Below are 15,065 nucleotides of genomic sequence, written 5' to 3'. Positions count from 1 at the left end.
GGTCAAGTACAAGATTATTCGACAGATTTATAATGATAGCTGATACTGTTTCACCATCTTTAGTCGATCTTTAATATAACTAATAACCTGGAAACCCCAGAGTCAGTCATCTCATCTTATGAGAGTAGTACTCATAAGTCATGAGCTAAAGCTCACTAAGCCACAATACAAGCTTCAAAATTACCATTTGGGGAAAACGTGCCAAGCCTGCGGAAGATGAACTAGCTCCCTGTAGTAAACGCCTTGCACTTGCAGTGAGTGACCCATGGATCCTCTCTTTATTCAGCCTCCTCCATCTTTTTGTAGATCCCTTTCTCTTTCTCGTCCTCTCTTCTGACTTTTGTTTCTGTCAGACGTGGCCATGTCGAATGATTGATATAAACAAAGACACCGACTAAAAAGAATGGACGGACGCTGTTAGTTGTTTGCGGAGGATTGAATCAACTGTTGTCTTTCGCAATGGCAACAACACCCGTTCTGCAAACCTTATCGGCATCTTCAACGGTCTCATCTCTATTACCTTCAAGTACGGCCTCTGACACGCCTCTCACCGTTCTTGTTCGTGGCAGCATCGACGGAACCTCGGATTTCTTCCCCTTTCTCGACATCGCCGGTCTCGGCTCTGGTTCTGATGATGTTGATTCAGGACTCACCTTCAAAGAACTTTTCGCCACCAACCTTGATGGGGGTCAAGAAATTATCCTATTCAGCTCCGGATGCCATATCGATGGCGTAGCTGACTGTACTCGCGCCTGCAACAGCTCAGCTCTATTCTTCAGCTCACTGGAAACCTTCTACAACTGTGCTGCCCTGGCCGCGGCGGCGCATTGGACTCAAGATGCGAATGCTTATTATGTCAGCGAAGAGACTGAACGAAATGCCAGTGCTGTGATGGGTTCTGGTACTCTGGCTGAGTTTGATGGAAGACCAGTGCTCAGGTCTCTCATCACTTGTGCCCAGGATGCCTGTGATAATGACGGTTTGAGCAAACCTTGCAACCGTTCAATTGACCGCCTCAAATATGAAGAATCAACTCCTGAGGAGATATTTGAGGCCCTGGACGAATTCTGTCCCGACCTGCCAGCAGAGGTCAACCCAGATATTTTTGGGCCAGGTGTAAGTCAAAGCAGCCACTATCATTGACTCCATACTAACCCAAGGTGCTGTAGGTTCTCATCTCATATGTCATGCAAGTATCTTTTGCTGCGTCTCTGTATCTTCTTCTCAAAGGTTTCACCCTCTGGGTCAACATCACCCAAGGCACTGGTCGTCGCAAATCTGAACCCGAGCCTTATCGTCTGAAACGCAGCTTGACTCGAATTGAGAGCATGATCTGGCGTGACTCTGGTGGCTTATCCCGTACGAGTATTGCCATTGCAACCACATTGGTTGAGTTTCAAGAAGCTCAGTGCTGGTTTGTTTTTGCCGTGCAAATTGCATCCATTCTTGCAATTGTTGTCAATTCTCAAGAGGGCACCTTCTGGGGCGAGATTGTCGTCAATGGTGCTATTGCTTTTCATGTCTCCCAGAACGGTATTCTTCCCATGTTCCTCATTCAGATTTGTCTTCATCATGAAGGTATCCGTAACTGGCATACGTTTTTGGGGTTCTTCATGGAGTATCTTCTCGCCATTATAGCAACATCGCAGAAGATATACTTCAAGGATGCTTTCGCTTTGTTCAAAGGCCAGAACGAAATCGAAGGGTGCGGCTTCAATCCAAGTCCTCGAACGTATTGCGCTGCAACCCAAGGTATCGATGGACAAGGGTTCAGTTTCTTTCCTCATCCTCTGCTATACAAGATGACGTTTCTCATTCTTGACACTATTGCCATCATAGCTTTGGTGGCTGATCAACTCGCTTGGACGCTTCGAAAGCATCATCTCACCAAACACGTCCAGTTTGGGTCGTATCGCCTTGGTCGATGGCCACGTTGGGGCAAACAGCGACGAGGGCTTTTCATCAAGAAATGGTTCTGGCGCATTCTTGAAGTCGCATATCTGGTGATCAATATCCTGTATATGATCTCTCTCACCAAAGTCATCAATGCAGAGAGCTTTGCGGCCAATAGATGGTCCTACGGACAAATCATCGCGGTCACGGTCTGGGGTCCCGTCATCGTTAAGTTGTTTGACCTACTACTGTGTAAGTATCCACTCATGAACTTGATCCAGTGCTCGTTTTGCTAACAACTGCATGCAGCTGGACCTCCCAAGAACGGCATGAGGCTGAACTCGGGTCCACCAAGGTTACGTATTGACAACGTTATAAACGGTCGAGTGGGGACATCTGCAGATGAATGCGTTATCAATGATGATAATGAGACTGACGACAGGTGCGATGGCCCAATGCCAAGGCCTGGAACAGAAGAATTCATGATCCGCGGATCTGATACCTTGCAGCTGGGAAGTCCCAATCGTGGGGTTCAAAGGGACGTGATAGAAGGAAAAAGAAGGGCCGCAACGCCCGATGAGATATGCTCCGAGAGTAGTGTGAAGAAGGAGGCATGAGATGACGATCAATGAGCTTTGCATATACTGATGATCAACGATTGAATAATGACTTATGAAGAGTCGTCGTATATAGTACTCTTGAATTTTGTTAGACTCGATAATTGCAAAATAGAATATTAATGAAGCCATCTCCATTCTCAAGTGCCACATTAAACTCAACAGCAATGGCGGTGACCAGCTAAATCTGTCTATTCGACTAAAGATATCGGCGTGATCTCTATTAAGCTCTATGGAAGGTAGATCTTGATGGTACCTGCCAATTGCACTAACACCCAGCCATCTGAATGGTAAACTTACTTTCCCCACCAAAGCTCCGGCGATCGTCCACAGCATATCTCGATGATGAGATTAAACACAAAAGCAGAAAGAAGTCAAGCTTCAACTGCAGCTGAGCACTTTCCCCCCGTTTATTCAAGCCTCACTGCGTCATCATTACTCCCTTCACGTGCTTGGTCGCACCGCAACAGGGAGCTCCTTCCCCGCGAGTGACATCATGCAGCTATGACAAGCTCTCGGCGTCATAACATAAGTTACAAGAGCTTCCTCTTTCTCCTTCTTTAATTCTTCATCAATTGACTCTTAATCTTCATCAATAAACTCAATCCACCTAATTCAACCCTCCCACACCAAAAACAAACAAACCAATCATCACAATGTCTTTCCTCACAGAGAACGTCATCCGCCGTGTGGCCCTCGCTCCTCGCGTCATTGCCTTCCAGGCTCCCCGAACATTCACCACCAGCTTCGCTCTCCAGCGAACTGCTACCGATGCTGTCAAGGACACTGCCCAAAAGGTCGACCGTGTTGTGAGCGACAAGATTGTCGACGGCATTGAGGCTGGACGTTAGTCTCTCCAAATACCAAGTTACTTCGAGAAGCCAATGCTAATGATGTCTTACAGAGGACGCTGCTGCCAAGGCCAAGGCTGCCGCTCGGGACATCACTGACTCCAACGACGCCGCCGCAAAGGCCAAGGAGCTGAAGGGTGAGGCTGCTGGCAAGGCTCAAGAGCTCAAGGGCGAGGCCAAGGGCGCTGCTGAGCAAGCCAAGGGCAAGGCAAAGGGTGTTGCTGAGGAGGCTAAGCACAAGTTGTAAGCCAAGAAGCTCTAAACTTGTTGGGATACGAAAGGAAATAATGAAAGCCAGACCTAATAATGGTCTGTTGTACGATTACAAGCCATGCATCATACGGTTTAGGGAATCAATATTAATGCATCAATGATTCAATTAGCATCACTTGAAACAACTTATCATATATCGTGCCATAGACATGTTAAAGCAACTTGTACCATTGCATCTAAGACATGTTCTCATGCAGCTTGGCTGGCGGCTGATATTTGACGTCATTCATTTTTGGAGGCACTTATTTTCGTATCGTGTCTTATTTACTATCATTACAATTCATAATATTGGGTATAAATCAACATCCTCCATCCAAATCATTAACATGCTAAAACTAGCCTTCCACGATCAGATCATGTATGTCTTCCATCAGGAGTAAACTCCACTCGTATCTTAAGCGATGTTGGTCTTCTTGGGCTTAACATCGATTTCGCCAAGTGGGAAGCGAACCCATGTCGTATCCTCGGTCATAATGCCTGCGGCTCCCGCGTAGAAAGCTCCGAAAGCGCAAATGACCGAAAATGCACCGCCTGTCTTATTGATTCGGATCGCAGCTGTTGGGTGGCTGGTTTGTAGGAACTGAGCCATGCTGAGGAAGAGGAAGGCGAGGAACAAGCAGCCAAGAACAACCAGGATGGCAATATTGGTCTTGAGAGCGGCGATGAAGAAGATGAGAGTTAGGAAGCACCACAGGATCAAGAAGATACCCAGGGCGAAGCTGTATGCGCGGTCGTCGCCCTTGTATGCATCCTTAATACCAAGGTCGGGGACGAAGAACATGGCAAAGGCAAGCCAGAAAGCACCATAAGAACAGTGGACGGTGGTACCAAAGGTGTTGCCAACGCGGAATTCCATGAGGCCTGCGAGAAACTGGGCAATGCCGCCGAAGAAGACAGCCAAACCGAAGATGGCTTGGTCAGGGCCAACGCCGCCGAAAGGGTTGTTATCAGGAAGTCTGTCGAAGTGTCAGCCTATGAAGCTATATATATAAGGGCGGAATGAACTTACCCAGCACCACACTGGTAAAGACCAAGAACAAAGGTAGTCAGAGCGAAACTGATCAGACCAAGGGGACCAGGGTTGGCGGCCTTGAACGAAGGGTTGTAAACCTGCGATACCATGGACTGGTGAGGCTTCTGGACGTTGTTGTTTCGTTCTTCATGGTGGTGGTGAGGATGGTTGCAGTGATAGTGACCACCATAGTGACCACCATCTTCCTTGTCGGTATATTGTGTAGGGGTAGTTGCCCCGTGAGATGGAGGAGTGCCGGCAGACATATTGTTCGAGTTTCAACCGAGGAGTATAAAGGCTGAGTTACGATAGACTGTATGACTTGCGAGGGGAGAAACAAGTTTAAACACAAAGACCTGGAGAAGAATCTTTATCAACCCACTTAGGGTCTACAGCCTTTTATATTGATCACAACAAGTAAGGGACTTACCCCATACTCTATCTCGCATGACGAAGGGGCGGACATCCCATTCATCAGTCTGTGCATACGGAAATTCCCCAGCCGAGCGAGAGTCACTATCGTACTGAAAGATCAGCGAGAGACTGAAAATTGATAACCCAAAGGTTGATCCATCATCTGAGCTCGACGACCCACGACGCTAACAGAACTTGAGCAGGAACGACACCAAAGGGCCGAGGATGAACGTGGAGAACAGCCAGGTGGATTTTCCGAATAAGGCATGATGGGACCTTTGCAAACAGAGGATCCCGGAGGATGGATATGTCGGCACGCGGATGTACTGGAGCAAGCTCGGGGATGCTGTTTGGGGTGCTTTGGAAGAAGCGGATCCCACGTCCAGGGTATAATCCAGTCGTCATAAGTTAAGCACTCAGTGATGGGTAAAGTGTGGCAATGACTGGCCATTTTCGAGTCAAGCAGACGGAAAGATTTCAAATCAAATAGCTTGAACCATGTCGTGTTAGTTGACCAAGGAACTTTCCGTTGGTTCGAGATATCAACAGTCCAGGCCTGTGATATGATCTGACAAGGAAGAACCAACACATTGAGGCTCTGGCCAAGCCGGGAGGAACATCCTGGCCCTGTCTAACAGCGTTGAGCCTCAACACAGGCCGACTGGGGAGCAGTAGGCCCGGAGATAATACAACGTGGAGACCACCCTAGAGGTTTTAGTGACGGCAGAGAAAAGCTTGTGGTGGAGATGACGACCAAATTGTGTCGTTGGAAGTGGAGAGAGACTGTCACCCATGCCGGAAGACTTCCGCCCTCGGAGATCCACTACTCGAGCTCATGAACGTGGGAAAAGGAAGCTATCCAGAGTCATGTTCGAATTGTAGATGGTCTTATTGGCTTACGGCATATGAAATGCCGTTCCCAGGTACCGTGTGTCTGGTCGATCTCTTGACGGGTCTTTCCCCATGGTGTGGGTGACGACCATATTTTGTCTTTACCCCAATCGCGGAGTCGGCTTCGTAAAGTGAGGAGAAGCATAAACGGAATTAACTAGAGTCGAGATATGCGTGAATCTTGTCCAGATCGAGGGTCCGAGTTTAGACCAGCGCCTCTGATGACGATGGCGTCGATGATGCGCCGTTATTCCCGGTGACTATCACCTTAGTCAATATTGATAATACTGACAATATGTCGATATCCTCGGTATCGCTCGAATGGAAGCTCGGTTATACAGGTTTGTTACCGACTAACTCAGAGAGCATTATCTCGATGAGAGATACTGTATACCCAATTCCAAATGTTGGGGGCCGGATATGTCGGCAATAGCTGCTACTTTAGACTGGCATTGTTATGCTTCAAGTCGATCTGCCGTTTTGGCTGAATATCGACTGATTTACCCGGCAAGATACTCAATGGCAACTCGAACGGATTATGTGAACGATTTTGTCGTTGGAAACAAGGATGTCTCGGCATGTCGGCAGATCGAAGCAGGGATATCTTGGTAAGAGGATTACTTCACCGAGGTGAACGTCTCGGTGAAGACTCACCTGGTCTCGTGACCGTGGCGGCTGTGGCTTGTCAGATCTCCGTTCTCGGCCGGGATATCAGATAATCCCTGCCATTGGAACCTCCGTTTGTGGGGTTTGCAGTTCGCAGCTGAGCTTCAGTGGACGGAATATGCGGGTATGATCCGCATCCTCATTCGCTGCGCGTGATGCGCCGTTCAAACGTTCATCGTCGTCACTATCCTTTCCTGCTCTAACATGCTCAATCCGCGATACCCAAAATCTCAAAGCTCGCGGCACTGAACATGTTTTCAATGCCTCTCGGCTTATGCCAACCATCGCCATCGTCATGCCGCTGAACAAATCTGCCATCTTACTCGGCTCCTGCAATGCCTTCCCCGCCGTCTCGAGTCTCCCACCTCTACGGTCTATAACGTCATCTAGAGGGGTACGATCTAGCTATGCGCCAGCAACGGCTTGCTCAATAGACCGACATAGGCGATATGCTACAGTAAATAACGACCAAAGAGGCAGCTTCAGCCATAATGATATCCCCGAATGGCCCAAACAAAATTATCCTTCTCCCTACGAGATCTTCTCTATGAAGAGTGACGCCCCTTATACCAAACATCGATTTTACCAGCTTGTCAAAGTCTACCACCCCGACAGACACAGCCATACTCCCGATATTGATAATATTCCACATGCAATTCGCCTAGAACGCTATCGTCTCATCGTTGCTGCCAATGACCTCCTCAGCGACCCGTCCAAGCGTCAACTCTATGATGTTCACGGTGTAGGATGGACCGGTGGTAAGCCTCAGACACTCAACGAAACTGTCCGTAATGCCGATCGTGCTTGGCGCCACAAGGCCGGATCTGCTGCACATAACGCAACATGGGAGGACTGGGAGCGTTGGTATGATGCTCGCAACGGCAGGGTCCCTGGCCCTATGTATATGTCCAATGGCGTTTTCGCCACGGTCGTTGTTTGCATGTGTATGATCGGTGCCTTCGCTCAAATGAGTAGAGCAGAGCAATACGGCGCTGATCTCATGGAAATGAAGGCCCAGTCCAACCTTGCTATCGGACAGCAGGTTGCACGTCGGAACACGATTGCTGCGGGCAGATCCAAAGACGAAAGAGTGGATATGTTCTTGAAGGATAGAGAGAACTTGAATTATGCCTTCCAGCCTGGAAAATATGATAGTGAAGTGTTGGCAAGTCATGGTCATGGTCACAGCCCTGGACATAACGGAAGGCCGTAGAATGATGGTGGACATACCTGGTGGACAAGGTAACATAGGGTTGGTGAGAACATACCTTGATTTGCTACGGTCCATTTTTCTTTATGGGCATTATCGTGTTTCAGCACGTAAGGAGTTTGGAGTTGAATGGTATTGCCTTCTACAACCCATCTATTAGGAATTATGCATACATGGATATAAGACCCTTTCATGGGCATACGGCGCTTGAAATACTATATTTTGATACCGTGGTGTCGCTCAAATTGAACCATATTAGTCACATGCAAAGGTCGATCTTGCACAAGATGCATGGTGTGTCTTACGGAGATGGCATCTTAAATTGAGATTTATATATTGAGCAACCTAACGGAGTAATTTGCTCAAGACTACCTAAATCTATAGAAGTGATTTCCAACATGTAGCACCTCCTTTGATATGAGCTTTTTTGAGATCCAGACTCATCGACCTCCAACCCCTATTTTGAACTGTAGCACAAGATTCCATCGTCTCACCCTCTTTCAGAAACACCGAAATTAGTCCAGCCCCTATTGAGTAAGCAACTGACATGGAGGTATCTAAAATACAAAATCTCATTAGAACCCTCTCCTCGGGCTCGCCTCTTGTTCAGGGCTCGAGTCGGCTCTCGACGACAATGTGCTGAACCTCGAGGTCAAAGACACCGGGCTCACCACACGACGATCGGCAAGAGACAGCCCGGCCCTAGACAATGGCGAGATGGGCGACATCTTATCGTCCCCGTCATCATTACTCGTCGAAGGCTCCGAGCCATGAAGCTCCGCAATACGACCTCCACCGACCGTATAGACGCGAGGTTTCTGCCACGTCCGTGTAAAACTCTTCACCTCTGCCACCGCGGGTTGAGGCGTGGGGGATCGCACGCGGTCGCCATAGCTAGCCCAAGAATCCTCCATGCTGGGCGATCCATCACCCTGAGAGCTCAACTCTGCAATGGGAGGAGGGGTTGGCAATGGCGAACTTGGAGGGGGAGGGTTATAGATTGGAGTTTGCGGAGAAGTGGCTCGATTGATCGTTGAACCTCTGTGCCTCTTATAGAATAAGAACCACGCTGCTAATGCTATGGCAGCTAATCCAAACACAACACCAAGAACAACTGCAGCGATTGCCCCGTCCGATAATCCGCGAGACTCTTGGAACTCCGGTGCGAGGGATCCTGGACTTTGAATAGCAGTGGGACTAGTAGTAGAATAGTTCGCATCATTTTTGGTAGTGGTAGTAGTAGTAGTAGTTGGAGTCGCTGCAATCTTTGTTCTTGGACGTGAAGTAGCAGCTGATGTACTGGCTTCACTCGTTTCTGTATATGGATTCATCGTCTCCCACACGGTCTCTGTCTTTATTTCTGTCTTTATACCATCGTCATTGTTGTCTCGGTCGCCTGGGACTGTTGTCTTAAATGACGGGCTATGGCTGGATGTCATTGTTCGTGGAACGTTTCTGTCCTTGGAATCAGGAGACGCAATACGTGGTAGAAAGATAGTAGCCATAGGTTTGTCTATTTTCAAGGGCATGTTTGTCGTAAATGTATCAGGTCTTGTCATAACCAAGCTTGGTTTTGTGAACGCTTTGGAAGAGAAGAAATAGTTGTTTAATTCAAGACATATCCCACTCACGTATGGATCGATCCGTGTTTGCTACCTTGTGCCTCAGTGCGCAAGAGAACTCATGTGACACTGGTGATGCTCGGCAAAAGCCTCATTGTTAGACCGACCAACTATCTTTAGTTGTCAAAAACACCAGATTGAATCAAAATTTGGGTGACACGATGTCGCTTTGCGGATACTTCAGGTGACAGGAAATGGCTGTGTTGTAACAGCCGTAACATTCCCGCTTTTCAGTGAAGTGAATCACGTCCTTCGTAAAGTTTCAACCTTGGCCCTCATGACACGCTCAGCGTTTGCAGGTACAATGCGTTCAGTAGGTCCAAGACGCATCATCTTGCCCACGAGGAACATCAGTTTGCCTTGGGGAAATTGCTCAGAGTTGGCAAACTCTTGCAAGATTTTATCCTCGCCCTCCATTGCCTCATCAGCTAGCTGATCGTAATCCTCCATTGTGATCTCCTTGAACCACAGATCGTTTTCCTCGATGGCCTGAGTAACTCCGCCCTCAATCTCCTTGAGATAAATAGCGAACAAAAGCTCCTTGGCCACCTTGCCCGTGATCTGTTTGCGGATCAGATGATACAAAAGCTGCGAGAGCTCAGAGTCGGGGACCTGTTCACAATCACCTTCTGGTGTGAATGTTAGGTCTCTAGCCGCGAGCGGGCCTGCCTTGTATGTGGTGAGGCGACCCAGCTCATGAATGATCCAATTGCCGACCACTGCAGAATAGCTTTTGAATTCCGGCATCTCAGCTTCACTCAGGTCTTCCGCAAGCTTCTCCTGGATTGAGTAGAGCACCTTGTAGTAGTACTGCACACGCGAGCCGTTTTCAAGGTTGATCAGAGATAGTGCATCCTTGGCTGTAAGCCCAAATCGAGCAATCAGGGTATCCAGTTCCGAATCAGGTGTCACAGCCAATGACTGTCGTAAGTGGCCAACTAGATCGTCCCCAATGACCAGTGGCGCAATATCAGGGTCAGGCATATAGCGATAGTCAACTTCACCTTCTTTTCCACGGAGGCGTCGCGTCTCTGTCGATCCAATAGACCAACCGCGAGTCTCACTGGGTATGGATCGTCCAGCTTCCAACTCACGGATTTGTCGGTCGCGCTCGGCAATGATGGCGTCTTCAACTGCCTTGATAGTACTCAAGTTTTTGATCTCGGTCCTTGTGCCAAGGGAAGGGTTAGATCCATCAGTCCTGCGAACAGAAACGTTGACATCGGCTCTCAGACCACCAGTCTCCATACCCGACACACAGGCATCGACAGTGTTCAGCAGCATCTGAACTTTTCGCACAAAAACAGCTGCAGTTCGGGGATGATGAAGCTCAGGCTCCGTAATGATCTCAATCAGAGGCACTCCTACACGGTTGAAGTCGAGCCATTGAACCTTGTCGGTTTGAGCCAACGTCTTTGCCGTATCCTGCTCGAGCTGAACTTGCTTGATTCCGATCGTGACACTTTCGCCATCTTGAGGAGAGATCCCGTCGCGGGCAAGAAGAGTGATGTGGCCGCTTTTGGCAAATGGCTCATAATACTGGGTGATCTGATATCCTGAGGGCTGATCCCACCAGAAGTAATGTTTTCGGTCAAATCGACTAACCTCCTGGACTTCGCAGTTCAGGGCGAGAGCTGCACGGAGAGCGGGAATTAGGGTCTCTTTCTGGAAAAGAGGTTGACTGCCAGGCATGGCAACATCGAAAAGGGCGACATGGCTATTTGGCTCGTCGTTGAAGGAGGTAACAGCCGGTGAAAATAGTTTATGAGCGGTATTCAATTGAGCGTGGATTTCGATGCCAACAGTTAACTCCCACCCTTCGACTGTTTGTGAGTCACCCTTTGTCTTCTTCTTGCCCTGCTTCTTTGCTTTCTTTGCTTCATCTTTCAGTTGCTTGCGCAAAGGTACTGGCTGCGCTGGAGGTGGTGTGACGGCTTCAGGAGACGTATGCAGATGCCTGGCTGTGTGGGCGATATATGCAGCAGCTGAAGGTAATGACGGATGTCTGGGTATGTGGCGCGCACTGAGGCAGCCTTGCCGGGGTATCTGGCCTTTCAGCAGGTATTTGCTGAGGACTGAAGTTGGGATACGTGACATGTTGATAAGAAGAGTGAAGGTTCCCTCAGTTATTGCCCCAGTTGTTGGTGGTATAGCCTTATAGAAGCTTAATTTGAGAGCCCCTCGTTAAGATCAATGAGCTTAATCTCTGGATTGTGGGACACTGTAAAGTATCGCAGCACGGAAGTGCGATCCTATACAGAATTCGTTGGTGTGGTAACTTGTGAGGGTTGCAGTAGTAATGCGTTATGACTTGGCAACACAATTGAGGCTGATTACATGTAAATCATAGCAACGAACAGGGTCGTTGTGGCCTCGAATTGGTGGTTATCGGAAACCTCTGAGCAACTCAATTGGTCTTTGGAGAATCTCGAATCTTTCCCGGTCTCGCTTTCGTAGCTCTGGTGGGGCTGCGATGATCTTTGGTGATGGGGTCGTGGATGAGTGGTGCATCACGTGCCAAGCAAGATGCTTGTACTTGTAGTACGATCCTCTGCTCTTGCAGACTTCACTGTCGTTCCTTCCATTCCATTATGATTTGTTCTTTCCCTGTATGTAAATCTCCTCTCTTCAATAGACTGCTATCAAATATTCATTCGTTTCTTTGAGAGAAATTGTTCCGCATGACCACTAATTGCGAAGTATAAAGTGTACTTTCAAGTTCAGGTCGAACCCCCTTGTATTTAACAATGCAATGTGTAGCTTACTTTTTACCTTGTTCAGTTTTACTGCATGGTTGAATGTCATATTTATCTCACCAGCACCTTCCATCTCATGCAACACGAGTATTGCCGTTGATGCCACCCACGCTCCTTCCTTACTTCACTCCCCCACCACCTTCCATATCTACCCCAATGGCGAGTTCAAGTGCTCGGACGGATTCTGCGGCTCAGCTGTTCGCGCTATTGTTGCTTGAAACAAGGCAATCATGCGGACTATTCAACAATGGATGATCAGCTAGAGCATGACATTATTATTTGCTTCTTCTCAAGTTCGTCATCAGCTCATCCTTGTTTACAGATCACTTCAAGAAGTCTTGAATCCTACATAGAACATACACTCTTATCTTCCCCCGCATTCCCCCATACCTTTGCTCATTAAGGTATCGGGAACTTTTCTTTGTCTTACGTGGGCTTCAACGCTGTCACGTCAGAGCTTACTTTTCTCTAAGCTTGTCACTTGAAGTTGCTCACGGAATCCAACGTCGGCTCCCGGTACTACGGCACAGTCCAACACTCTATTCGGCCGTATCCAAATTTCAGTGAACTGCCGTTATGACCTAGATGCTCAAGATGCTTTATTTTTAAGCGTCTAACGAACATCAAGCTACTGAGTCTGTACTTGGATGGGATCACACAAGGGTTCATTCATAAACCTCTCTTGTCATCAATCAACTCAAATTGGAATTTCTTAGAAACGTTATCAAGGAGAATTGCATGTCTGCAGTAAGGAACGGATCTTGAGTCGAACGAGCTATACACCTTCCATTTACGCAAATCCATAATGAACGATAGAGCCCAAAACCGGCAGAGGCCCTCTTGGTCTTCATCTGAGGGCGCTCCGATACAAAAGACCATATCTCACCAATCCACGGTTGAAGACTGCGAGGAAAGTGCTAGCCGGTCACCGAGTGAGGGTGGAACTCAACACCTAACGCCGACGAGCTCGTCATCCAAAACGGAGTACACTCCCCCCAGTGTCCAACGTACTGTCAGCGGATCTGTTACGCAGCTTACACCCAGTGACGATACGGTTGCCTTTAGATCTACCGGCAACAAAAGCAAAGCGATTAGGGAAAACAGAAACCCTAAGAATAAGGGAGCACACCGGCCTACTGGTATGTCTTTCTCCGGGCCCGACCCGAACTCTGTGGCCCACGAAGCGTTCCAGTCATCCCCAGAATCAGGCTATTTTAAAAGCCCCATCATTGGTCGTCAGGCACCGGCAGCTGGATATGCCCCTTCAGCTATTGCTGTCGCCAATTATCCTCAGTCTCCCGTCGGTCCTGTAGCTTACCCAGGCTGGGGACCAGCACATACTCCAGCTGGTTATCCCCCGCCCCAAGATCCCTTCACACCACAGCAGCCGGGTTTGCCTCCCGTTGATCATCACTATCCTCCTAGACCTGCCTTCCAGAGCCAGAGATCGACGGCCTTGGAGCCTGTCTACCATAATCAACCACTTCCATACGATACCGCATACTCAGAAACACAAGAAGATATGGCTGCAGAGAACGAAGATCTGCCACTTGAAGCTCTCAATGGTTACGCGGCGATAGCGGCTAGGATATCAGGACAATGCGACCCACGACTAAGGCCGTTGTATCGAAGATTCGATTGGCTCAATCATCGTACCCTCCTCTACTTTCAAGACCAACTTGTGATGTATGAGGAAGAACTGATACAATTGGACTCGATTACAACTAATGGCGGACCCATGCCCGTCTCGGTACGAGAAGAGCGAGCTTCCAACTATGAAGTTTACCGGAGCAGACATCGACTAATGGATAAGATTGAGAATATCCTGCGTCGGTATAGTAAGTAATATACTCAATACATCTACCCACATCTGTCTAATCATCCTAGGGCACTTGGTTGCTTCCCTTGAAGATATGCAGAAGCTACCGACACCAACAAACAGCGATGTGCAAGCCTACAGAAAATTCCTTGAAACACGGAAGATTCTGGTCGACAAAGAAGCTGAATTTATATACGCATCAGATCTTGTTGCTTTGTCGCAAAAAACGAGAACCGCTCATGGAGGTGATCATCAAGCACCTGCTCCAATTGTGCCTCTGCGGACTCTCATCAGCGCATTCTCTATGAGTGGTCTCTGTCTGGCGGTGTTATTAATGATTCTTCCTGATCTTATAACTCGCCTGGTAATGCTGGTCTGCTATCTGGTTCTTATAGCAACTGTGCTATCCACCACTGGACATCTACGCCGGCTGAGGCAACTATTCGAGGGTTGATTGACTGAACGATTTACGATTTTATGGTTTCACGATTCTATATACTATGGGCAAAGATTTGATGTTTTCTGTATCGTTTTGATTGGGAGTTCATGGAAAACTGGTATGAAGTTGGCATACACAATGTCGGGCGTCGCGCGCAGCAATCATGTTTCCCAATATGTGAAGTACTTTCAACAACATCGGGCGAATGGTTTAGTGGTATAATACTCCCTTAGCACTATTCGACTGAATAATCTGGGAGTGGTCCAGGGTTCGATTCCCTGTTCGTCCATTGAAGGTGGTTAGAATCCATCAAATATCCTCTTTTTTTTTTGCAAATTCCACCTTTTTCCTTACCCTACATCTAGTCAAAATCTATCTCTTGCAATATGACACATCCATATCAATCGGCATAGGCAAGTCATTATTGCTTAGATACTACTTTTTTCCTAGAGTGCTTGCATTACTTCCTTATCATTTAGGTGTGATCGTGACTAAACCACTAAATCAATCAGAGCTACCACAAGTTGTTATTCCAACAGTGTGAAGATGCACCAAATTATTTCCGACTCGCACCATGTTGTACCTACATAGTCAACGAAGTA

General features: G+C 47.9%; 7 protein-coding genes and 1 non-coding gene across 8 annotated transcripts; 5 read left to right on the top strand and 3 right to left on the bottom strand.

Annotated features, from left to right (window-relative positions):
• Positions 1 to 210: 210 nt before the first annotated feature.
• B0J16DRAFT_54566 (uncharacterized protein) lies at positions 211 to 2,556 on the top strand. The gene is made up of 3 exons (XM_046134037.1): positions 211 to 1,116; positions 1,170 to 2,145; positions 2,203 to 2,556. The coding sequence occupies exons 1-3, from the start codon at positions 460 to 462 to the stop codon at positions 2,508 to 2,510; spliced, it is 1,941 nt and encodes a 646-aa protein (XP_045986034.1). The 5' UTR covers positions 211 to 459; the 3' UTR covers positions 2,511 to 2,556.
• Positions 2,557 to 2,826: 270 nt separating this feature from the next.
• Positions 2,827 to 3,760, top strand: B0J16DRAFT_368399 (uncharacterized protein). Its single transcript, XM_046130217.1, has 2 exons — positions 2,827 to 3,356; positions 3,415 to 3,760. The coding sequence occupies exons 1-2, from the start codon at positions 3,167 to 3,169 to the stop codon at positions 3,606 to 3,608; spliced, it is 384 nt and encodes a 127-aa protein (XP_045986033.1). The 5' UTR covers positions 2,827 to 3,166; the 3' UTR covers positions 3,609 to 3,760.
• Positions 3,761 to 3,997: 237 nt separating this feature from the next.
• On the bottom strand, positions 3,998 to 5,045 carry B0J16DRAFT_54532 (GPR1/FUN34/yaaH family-domain-containing protein). The gene is made up of 2 exons (XM_046134036.1): positions 4,644 to 5,045; positions 3,998 to 4,590 (listed from the first exon to the last, which is right to left on the bottom strand). The coding sequence occupies exons 1-2, from the start codon at positions 4,910 to 4,912 to the stop codon at positions 4,029 to 4,031; spliced, it is 831 nt and encodes a 276-aa protein (XP_045986032.1). The 5' UTR covers positions 4,913 to 5,045; the 3' UTR covers positions 3,998 to 4,028.
• A 1,867-nt stretch (positions 5,046 to 6,912) lies between these two features.
• Positions 6,913 to 7,830, top strand: B0J16DRAFT_315814 (uncharacterized protein; the record flags this gene model as incomplete). The annotated part of the gene is made up of 1 exon (XM_046125274.1): positions 6,913 to 7,830. The coding sequence occupies one exon, from the start codon at positions 6,913 to 6,915 to the stop codon at positions 7,828 to 7,830; it is 918 nt and encodes a 305-aa protein (XP_045986031.1).
• A 572-nt stretch (positions 7,831 to 8,402) lies between these two features.
• Positions 8,403 to 9,356, bottom strand: B0J16DRAFT_315813 (uncharacterized protein; the record flags this gene model as incomplete). Its single annotated transcript, XM_046125273.1, has 1 exon — positions 8,403 to 9,356. One exon carries the CDS (start codon positions 9,354 to 9,356, stop codon positions 8,403 to 8,405), a length of 954 nt encoding a protein of 317 aa, XP_045986030.1.
• Positions 9,357 to 9,539: 183 nt separating this feature from the next.
• On the bottom strand, positions 9,540 to 11,664 carry B0J16DRAFT_54519 (GatB/GatE catalytic domain-containing protein). Its single transcript, XM_046134035.1, has one exon. It carries the CDS (start codon positions 11,544 to 11,546, stop codon positions 9,693 to 9,695), a length of 1,854 nt encoding a protein of 617 aa, XP_045986029.1. The 5' UTR covers positions 11,547 to 11,664; the 3' UTR covers positions 9,540 to 9,692.
• A 1,053-nt stretch (positions 11,665 to 12,717) lies between these two features.
• Positions 12,718 to 14,828, top strand: B0J16DRAFT_54510 (uncharacterized protein). The gene is made up of 2 exons (XM_046134034.1): positions 12,718 to 14,043; positions 14,093 to 14,828. The coding sequence occupies exons 1-2, from the start codon at positions 13,011 to 13,013 to the stop codon at positions 14,476 to 14,478; spliced, it is 1,419 nt and encodes a 472-aa protein (XP_045986028.1). The 5' UTR covers positions 12,718 to 13,010; the 3' UTR covers positions 14,479 to 14,828.
• On the top strand, positions 14,663 to 14,752 carry B0J16DRAFT_t92. Its single transcript has one exon. It is a non-coding gene; the product is annotated as a tRNA-Ala (tRNA).
• Positions 14,829 to 15,065: the final 237 nt, after the last annotated feature.

The sequence above is a fragment of the Fusarium flagelliforme genome, assembly GCF_020744385.1.
Source record: "Fusarium flagelliforme strain FIESC 12 MPI-CAGE-AA-0113 chromosome Unknown B0J16scaffold_2, whole genome shotgun sequence".
NCBI lineage: Eukaryota > Fungi > Ascomycota > Sordariomycetes > Hypocreales > Nectriaceae > Fusarium > Fusarium flagelliforme.
Note: the sequence above shows the minus strand (reverse complement) of the source record. Positions and strands in the feature narration are given on the sequence as shown.